We start from the raw sequence: 10,153 nt of genomic DNA, 5'->3' as shown, positions 1-10,153 counted from the left end.
TGACCGCACGTACTACCAACAGTTCCAAACATGAACATCCAAGAACTGAAAACAGGAAATAATGTACATTTTGTATGTTGTGTGTTAATAGTAGAAAAGCATGCTCACAATTGAAAAAAAAATGCCCACAAATCTGTCAGTCTAGCCCAGTGACTCAGAGTGCCGTGGAGACCCCCCCCCCCCCCAAGGTCCTGGGACAATCTGGAGGGGAATGGTTGTACGTCACATTTTAACTACATTGGCATCCTTAGGCCTGGTTCACATGGGAACACACGGCCGCCTCAGACTCAGGTTCAAAAAACGGCTAGCCGTGACTGGATGCCGCTGCAGTGCATACAGATCACTGACATCCAGTCGCGGAATTCCGCTCTGGATTAGGCCCAAATGAATGGGCCTAGTCGGGAAGGAGTGTCTCGAGGCGGACGTCTGCGGCTCAATCCGCCTGAAGAAAAACACTCGCGGAAAAAGGAAATGACTGGCTCCCATTGAGGTGAATGGGAGACGGTTTTTTGAGCAGGATTTTGACGTGGCTTCTGCGTCAAAATCCTGACCAAAAAAACTCCAGAGTGAACTTGCCCTTAGAATAAGACTCTAGAGACAAAAGGGGTATAAAAGTGACTCAAAACAGATGATGCTGAGGAATACTCCTTGGAGGATTCTATTTAAAGGGATTATCCACTTTATAATATTGATGACTTATGGCATATTAAATCTGCAATAGTGCAATAGCCAAGACACCTGCAGATCTACTGTACTGGGGGTCCTCGGCTGTTGGACCCTTACAAATCTAATACTGATAGACCTATCCTAAGATTAGACCATAAATATAAAAAATTGGATGATCCCCTTTAATATTTCCTACTTCCATATACATTTTAACAACACTTTTCCATGCTATACAGTATATAGATTTTACATTCACTCCTATATTTAAATTTTTGCAGCTTAAATTCAAATTAGACCAAGCAAGAGGGTTAATATACAGTATATACATTCTTATAACATCTTCAATCATTCAGTAACAGGACATACATACAACCATTTTGCTTTAGTTATATTAACTTTATTTTCACTTATTTTATGCCAAAGTTATTATTCTGTGAATGAAATTTAACAAGAAAACAGGATCTGAAATGTGTATACATTAGGGCATAAGAGTGTGTTTATGAAATGATACAAGTGTGTGAACCTACACATTTACAGGACTCTACATGCCTTGTAAGTACATAAGTACACATAAAGAATGCCGTCACTACCAGTCAGACAAGAAACACCAGGCATTAATTTATTCACATTTTTCTCCAAGGTTAGGCTAGGCCTCTTCACTGCTTCAAAATGTCTAAAGCATGGTGATATGGAAAAGCTAAGAAGATTAAGTTTACATTGGGTCAAGTTTGAGATCTTAGTTCATGTACCTGAAGACTGTCAGATGTTTCCAGTGACCGTCAAGCCAAGGGATACTATAAAGGACCTTAGAGTGAGCCTAGTAAAACAAGGAATCACCTCGTGGAAGAAACATTTTTCCTACAATGGCAGAGAATTAGGAGAATATGAAACTATTAGAGACCTCAACATCAAAAGTGGAGCTGTTATATTACTGGTTAATAACAATGCAAGGTAGGTATTTTAGATAAAACTCATTTATAGCTGTAGTTAGAACATGTACATAGAACGTACTCGAAATATAGGGATAAATAAACTAAGACAATATATGTAGTATGATAGATAGATAGATAGATAGATAGATAGATAGATGATAGATAGATAGATAGATAGATATGACATAGTATAACAGTTGTACATGCATTTCTATTCCTTATGTAAGTAATCACAGCAGTAGTTCTATAATAAAGCACCATGCACAAGATAGTAAAAAATTGATTACTTTTTAACGTTCGTTACGCGTCCGTTTTTAGAACATTGGTAGGTAATGACAGTTTCTGTCAATTTGTAATTTTTTTTTCACTTTCATGTGCATGTAAGCTAGTTGTTTCGGACTGAGGAGAAAGCATTTATTTACAAGTGGTTTGATTCTTTCATATACATCAAAAACTAAATTCTTAACACAAATGAGATTTTATTCCATTAAAGATATTTAATATTTTATTAGGATTTTCTGTAACTCTTACCCACATTCACATAACAAGTTTCACCCATGAAAACTCAGTCCGTATGTTGAAAGAAATTACCTGCCTGAACAGTATACCAGGAGAGGGACTCCTCGCAATACAGTTAATACTATAATCAGGGCCGGTTTTAGACAAAGTGAGGTCCTGGGCAAAACTAAAAGCGGGGCCCCCATATCCTGACAAACCAACAACACCATCATATTCAGTCATTTCAGAAGTCAGGGCTGCACTTTCAGCGGCATTAATATAGTCTCAGAAGATCAGGATTCCAAAAAATGTTTTCAAAGATATATATGTATATATATATATATATATATATATATATATACTGTATATATATATTTGTGAAACTGCTATGTATGTACCGCTATAACACATACATCATGTATAGACCAACAACACCTCTATACAGGGACCAGATAGTACACGACCCCCGCTCTGTGACGACCTCCATTACACTGCGTAGTGAATCAAAGACCATAGCTGTGCAGTACATAGACTTCTAACCTAATAAACATCACATCAAGGGTTTTCTGGCTCTAAATTGATTCTTTTATACTGATAACCTCTCCACAGTACGGCACATCAGTATGTCAGCATATAATCTATCCACAGGATAGGTTATCAGTATGTCAGTATATAATTTGTCAGGGATCAACACCTGTACCCCACACAGATCAGTCGTACTAGCAGGTGCCAGACAATCCTTGTGGACAGGATGCCTCAATGCTACTATTCAAGTAAGGGGGCATTCACACGGAGTAACGCCTGGCGTGTATCACAGCCGTACATGCCGGCGTTACGGCAGACTGTCAAACACTTCCCATTCACTTCAATGTGAGCGCTCGTAAACGCCGGTGTTACGAGCGCTCCCATTGAAGTGAATGGGAAGTGTTCGGCAGTCTGCCGTAACGCCGGCGTGTACGGCTGTGATACACGCCCGGCGTTAATCCGTGTGAATGCCCCCTAATAGGATCGGCGCTGCAATTACCTGGAACCACCACTATACAGAGGATGGCGCTGCTGTGCCAGTCCTATTACTTGAATAGTAGCGATGCTGCATCCTGTCCACTTTAAGCTGTCAGAACATGGAGGCCGCTAGAACAATTGGAACCGACAGATCACATACTGTGGCTAGAAAACTCCTTTTAAAATAGTAAATTAATAAAACCCATTTTGCCCATATGCAATAGCAATCACCACCTTTTGTATCACCTTATAAGTTATTATAGCGCCCCTTTATAAATAATAGTCCCTGCTTAGGAATAATAGTTCCACTTAGTAATAATAGTTTGTTCTTATAAATAATACCCCCTCCTCTATCAGGAATAGCATCCCATTATAAGTAATAGATCCTTCTTACAAATAGTAATAAGGGGGGTAAATACCAAATACTCAGCTGTGAGGGCTGTCTACTTCCAAAGACTCTCTGCCCACATCCCAGAATTCACATCTGCAGATGAGAAGAGGAAACTCTACATCCTACTGGAGACCACTGTGGAGATCGCTGCCCAATACGTGTCCAGCTGTCACCAACTAAAAGGAAGATGAAACCCCATGGACTGTTATACCCCAAATCACCCACCCGACCCCACCTCTTACAGCTGTCACCAACTAAGAGGAAAATGAGACCACACGGACTGTTATGCCCCAAATCACCCCCCCACCCCCACCACTCTCCTAAAAAAATAATAATAAAAAAAAAAGTTTAAAAAAAATATAATAAAAAATAAAATAAATAAAAGTTCTAAATCACTCCTTTCCTTAGAATACATATAAAGGCGGGTTCACAGCACCTGATCTCAGTTATGCAGGTTTCCGTTTTCTGCCGGCAGAAGACAGAAACCGACATCTAGTGTCTGTCGGTGAGCGTCTTCTGCTGCCCATGGCGAAACGTTTTTTTTTTATTTTACCGGACACAAAGACCTGCATGTCCGACTAAAAGAAAAAAAAAACGGTTTCGCTGCGGAGAGCAGAAGACGCTCACCGGCGGACACTTTTCAAACCCATGAATGTTTCTCGGGCAGGAAACGGAAACCTGCATAATGGAGATTGGGTGCTGGTGTGAACCTGCCCTCAAAGTAGAAAATGACTGTGAAACACATACACATTAGGTATCCCTGTGTCTGAAAGTGTCTACTGAATATAGGGTATCTGCAGTGCTTCTATTCCGTCGGGAAGGGGTTAATAGGAGCACTGCAGATACCCTATATTCAGCCAGGCTGAATTCCAAGTGGGGGTAAAAAACCCAGTCCTCAAGCTCAGGGAAGGGGCAGACAGACAACCAAAACATCCCCTCCCCTTTCCCAGCACTTACTGCACCCAAGAACTCGGCCATTTTAATTTTTGAAATTTTCCAGTAGCTGCTGCATCTCCCCTCCTCGGCTTATGCCCGAGTCAATAAGTTTTCCCAGTTTTTTGTGGTAAAATTAGGGGGGTCGGCTTATATTCGGGCTGGCTTATACTCGAGTATATATTATATAAGGGGGTATGTATATATGATTTCCCCCCTCCCCATCATTATATAATAGTTCCCCTAGGGATATTAACAATATACCCTCCTAATAAATAACCCCCCTCCCCTTATAAATTACCCTGAAATTATTAAAACTAATCCCTGTTAGTAAATATCTGACCCCTTTATCAGTAATAAAGTCATTTAATTTCTCAGAAAAATAATAAAAGTTTTACTTACCTTTCCAGGCTCCCTGCTGTGTCCTGAGGGTGAAGTCTCTCTTCCTCGGCAGAAGAACCTGTGATGATGTCACTACATCATGCCCTCTCACAGGTCCTATGCCATTTTCTATGCAGTGACATCTATGTAGAGCAGGGACTACAGCGCCCTGTTTTATTATAGCTGTCATTGGCCCACTTGAAACTAGGGCTCCCCTGATCCGGAGCACCAGACCAAACGTCTGGTGCTGCAGATTCTGGGGCCCCTTGGGAAGCAGGGCCCTGGGCAATTGCCCAGTTTGCCCCCCCCCTAACGCCGGCCCTGACTATAATCAGTGTGGGACAGTATGTCACTGGGAGGCAGAGACTCCGAGCATCATAGATAAATATAATGTTACGGCTATAAATATATATGGCTATAAATGGCCGGCATTGGGGCCCACCTGCTGGTACCCCTGTGGGCCAGTCCAAGTCCAAGTCTGGTTACAAGACCCAGACCATCTGCAGTTCAAGTGAACTGACCTTACATTACGATCAAACGCAATGGTGATCTAGTGTATGTTCTGTTCACTTTACTCACAGGGCTGCGTACCCTATGGCCTTGAGGCCAGGGCCCCATGTGGCATAAACACCGCAGTTTGCAGTCAGAGCAAAGTGAATCCCATCCCCACTTTATGTTAAAATACGCACTGCGGACACGTGGCAATTTCCAAAACCGTTGTGGTTTTGGAAATTACAGCATGTCAATTATATCTACGGAAACGCCAACAGTTTCTCTATGGGTATAATTGAAGCACAAAGTCCACAAAGGAAAACTCTGCAAACTTTCTATCTAAAGTGCTGCTTGGAGAACCGTGATACATTGCTGCTGCTGTTTTTCCCATACTGCTGTTTTGCTGTGGGGAAATAGCCTAAAATTGTATGTTCACAAAGAAGAATGTGGGGCTGATTTTGAGGCAAATTCCACCTCAAAATCTTCGCCAAATTCCATCCTGATTCTGCCTGTCATTGAAAACAATGGGTGGCAGAGATTGAAGCAGGATTCTGAAAAAATAACTGTCCTGCTCAATTTTGCAGCGGATTCAGCTGCAGAACCCGTAATCTGAGCCATTCATCTGATCCTAATCAGCACAGGAGGCCAGAAGGGTGGAAAAGGAAGAAGGATCAGGAAGGACAAAGGAGATCTCCACCACTCAGATTTACATTCTGGTGCAGGGACGGCACACACATTTAGGAAGAGGTCACAGCCTCTTTATAGATCTCTCGGTCTCTGCACTAGTCGGGGCCGTGTTATTAAGACTGGTGCATACCTAATCCTCTATACACCCATATGGTAAAAACTGTAATCTTTTGATCTTAGAAATGGACATGGGTGTAAATTATGTACATGGGTTGTCATACACACTAAATATCTGTTGGCGGAGCACACCATCTGACAATACAGATTAGACAGTTGTTGATCCCAGGGAACCCGACGAGATAGAACCCCACAGAGCTGTTTGAGTAACATTCCCCCCTAAATGAAGCTAATTCTTAGCTAACAATGCCAGTACATCTATCCCTATCTAGTATGCATAACTAGTATGTGGTTCAGGTGTATAGGCATACATGTATTCATAAATAAGTACATATACATAGTTATATGAATATATAGATACATAAATAGGCACCTCTACATAGATATATAAATTAACATGAACAAAGGAATGTGAAAAAATTGGATATGTGGTTCAGAGCAATGTGGAAAAACTCAGGTCAATGTGTAGGCATATAGATGCTGATACAGTGGCTTGCAAAAATATTCATATCCCTTGAAATTTTTCAAATTTTTCACCTTACAACCACAAATATGAATGTATTTTATTGAGGTTTTAAGTGATAGACCAACACAAAGTAGCATGGCTTGGATCTGTGAGGATTTTCACATACCAGCTGATGCAATTGAATAGATCTGTCAGTCTAACTGTATCATGTTTGATTTATAATACTACTGATGCTGCCTGCTACTCCTAAACACTATCTTCTTTTGTCTGGTTTACCACATTATACTATACTGTAATGTACAGCTTCCACCACTCTGTCACTGTGGCCTAGTCCATCACTTTCTACTATCCCTCAGTGTTAGTGCGACAAAATCAAAATAAAATTGTATTAAAAAAGATCCCCACCTCAAAAAACCTGTGCCATTGCTTCTTCCAATACCAATTGTATAATTTGTGGTGGCATTTTATAAAGGCAATTCTTACACTACACTAACAAAGTGCTACGCATTTTCTTCAAATTATGTAGATGCCACTAACACACTGTTGGCACATTAACAACAAAGTAAAACAAAAATCCTCCCCATTGCTTCTTCTAATACCAATGTCATGCTGATGGAGCATTCTGCTCCCAAAACTTGTGGTATTTTTCAAAAATGCATTGTGTGAAACTAACCTTAAGCTGAGTTCACACAGAGTTTTTTGGTTCAGATTTGGACACGGAATCCGCCTCAGAATCTGGCTCCAAAAAACGCCTTCCATTGACTTCAATGGGAGCCATTCACTTCTTTTTTCCACGAGTGTTTTTTTCCTGCTCGCGGAAAAAAGAAGCGAGCTGCCCTTTCTTGCCATGAATCAGCCACGGGCGTCTGCGGCACGACACTCCCTCCCGACTAGGCCTATTCATTTGGGCCAAATCTGGAGTGAAATGCCGCGAATGCACCGACATCCAGTCGTGACTAGCCGCAGGAGGCGTTTTTTGGATTCTGAGGTGGATTCCCACGACAAACATCCACTTCAAAAAACTTTGTGTGAACTCAGCTTTATAATGCGAAGTTACCGCATAAGCTACCTGATTGTGAGGCTATCTTTTTGGCAATGGTGTTCATAAATCCACCTGCTGAAATTCCATGATGGAAATTTAGCAGCGTAGTAATCTTGTGTGGGCATATCCTTTGAGTAGAAAGAGAATGAAAATATTTTGCGGCCCCAACAGAAGTCACCTAAGGTTGTTTACCATCCTACAACATTTTCAGGAATTTATTTTTAGCAATTTAAAAGCACGACAACCATTTAACAATGGATATTATATATATATATTTTTTTTTTCTTACAGGTGAATGTTTTTGCATTATTTCTATGAAAATGAGTGCAGAATGAATACTGTTTATAGGAACATGCATCATTGTCAAAACTCAAATCATGAACACTTGGATACCTGGATATAGAAGATAAACTGACTACTGTATGTCAGGTCATACTGAGGACATTCTCTAAAATAAAGCACTTCATGGGAATTTGAGACTGGAAGTAGAGAAGAACGTGAGAAATGTAGCAGACATTCACCAACATTTATATATTGGAAGGAGCAAGGAAAAGAAACATCTTATACCTATCTCGGTGAAGATACCACTGGATGTAAATGTTATAATCTTTAATAGTCTTTATACTTTGTTGTAGCAGACATTGCGTGTGCCACAAAAACTTTCATTGTCTCCTAAAAACACTTGAAATAAAACAAAACTTTGAAGAGATTTTCACATTAAGGGTGAATTCACACTGAGTAAACGCTAGCTTATTCTGAACGTAAAACACGTTCAGAATAAGCGGCGTCTAAAGCAGCTCCATTCATTTCTATGGGAGCGGGGATACGAGCGCTCCCCATAGAAATGAATGGGCTGCTTCTTTCACTCCGTGCAGTCCCATTGAAGTGAATGGGGAGTGCCGGCGTGTACGCTCCGGCATGAGCAGAGCTCCCCATTCACTTCAATGGGACTGCACGGAGTGAAAGAAGCAGCCCATTCATTTCTATGGGGAGCGCTCGTATCCCCGCTCCAATAGAAATGAATGGAGCTGCTTTAGACGCCGCTTATTCTGAACGTGTTTTACGTTCAGAATAAGCTAGCGTTTACTCAGTGTGAATGCACCCTAAGGAAATTTTTTTACCACCTCCAACAAGTCCATAACTTTACATAATTTAATAGCTGCTGCTTCACTGATTCGATTCTGGCACAGTTTGAATTTTCTCTCTAGCTCCCACCATTCCCGAGCAATTATTGCTGTTAGTTTTAGTTAGTTTTTGTGCCTGATATGCTATTTAGTTTCTGTACTGTCAGGAGGGCGGTGTAAGGGTGCATTCACATGGAGGTAAATGGCTGAATTTGGTGTGGAATCCTCATCAGATTCAGCGCTGAAAAAAAAGCATCCCATTCACTTCAATTGGTTCCTTTTTCTGTGCTTAAATCAGAAATGCAATTTTTGTGGAAGTTTTTGATGTGAGGGTTTTTTAATGCGATCTAGGAGTGCACTATTTTTCTTCTTACAGGATTCATTTCTGGCTGTATGCAAAAATGCACCACAAACTGCATTAGGTAAATGTCCCACATTGTGGAAACTAAGCTTTTTGTGTTGCAGTTTGTGTTCCTTTTTTGGAACCAAAGCCACGAATGGCTACAAAAGGAATGGAAAATGTAGAGGAAGTTCTTACACTTATTCCCTCTGCTCAATCCACTCCTGACTGGCTCAAAAAAAAACTCAACAAAATGTGCAACAAAAAAAGAGGTGTTTCTGCAATGTTGGGCCTCAGCCTTAAGGCTGACTTTTTTTCGCTGCAGATTTCGCTGTGTTTTTTGGAGCCGCTACAAAATGGAAAGTGAAATATGTAGGAAGTTATTATACTTCTACCTTCTGCTCAATCCACTCTTGGCTTTAGCTAAAAAAAAACATAGCAAAATCTGCAACAAAAAAAGCTGCAATTCCGCAAGGTGGGGCGGCAGCTTAAAAGCTTTATGTGTGTTTCTAGCCTAACTGACTTTATTTTTAATGTGTGCTATTTAATAACACTATTATGTTTTTCTTACAAATTTTACTTTCTACCTTGATTTTTATGTCACTTTTGTGTACATTTTACTGTGTTTGTAATGTTTATGGAATAAGATATCTAAATATTTTTAATTAAATCTGTATGCATTGTCCACGTCATAGTCAACAAATGTTCATAGAATCACAGAAACAGTTCTTGGGTCAGTTTTTTAAGCCAAACCAGAAGTGAATCCAAAAAGAGGAACGCATATTAAGAAAAAAGTGTTATTTTTACATATATTTATGAGTCCTACATTAAGCAAACTGCATTAACCCTTTCACTGCCAAGGGTCTCTGGAAATTTTGCACCTCCTGTAGCCAGAGCAATTTTCACAATTTTGACATGTCTGAATAAAACGCATATTTCTAAATTTAAATAATTTGTCAAAGTCCCCCCATACCAATATATTTTCGGAAAGCAGAGAACCAGGGGAATATAACATGAACAGTTTTATCTTGGAATGCTACATTATACTTGTATACATTTGAGTTAAAAAAAAAATTCTAAAA

The 10,153-nt window shown here is 40.2% G+C and overlaps 1 protein-coding gene across 1 annotated transcript; it reads left to right on the top strand.

Moving 5' to 3' along the window:
- Positions 1-1,306: 1,306 nt before the first annotated feature.
- TINCR (TINCR ubiquitin domain containing) lies at positions 1,307-8,042 on the top strand. Its single transcript, XM_075280615.1, has 2 exons — positions 1,307-1,617; positions 7,899-8,042. The coding sequence occupies exons 1-2, from the start codon at positions 1,355-1,357 to the stop codon at positions 7,900-7,902; spliced, it is 267 nt and encodes an 88-aa protein (XP_075136716.1). The 5' UTR covers positions 1,307-1,354; the 3' UTR covers positions 7,903-8,042.
- The last annotated feature ends 2,111 nt before the right edge of the window (positions 8,043-10,153 follow it).

The sequence above is a fragment of the Leptodactylus fuscus genome, chromosome 1 (genome assembly GCF_031893055.1).
Source record: "Leptodactylus fuscus isolate aLepFus1 chromosome 1, aLepFus1.hap2, whole genome shotgun sequence".
Lineage (NCBI taxonomy): Eukaryota > Metazoa > Chordata > Amphibia > Anura > Leptodactylidae > Leptodactylus > Leptodactylus fuscus.
This window is presented reverse-complemented; position numbering and strand designations above follow the sequence as displayed.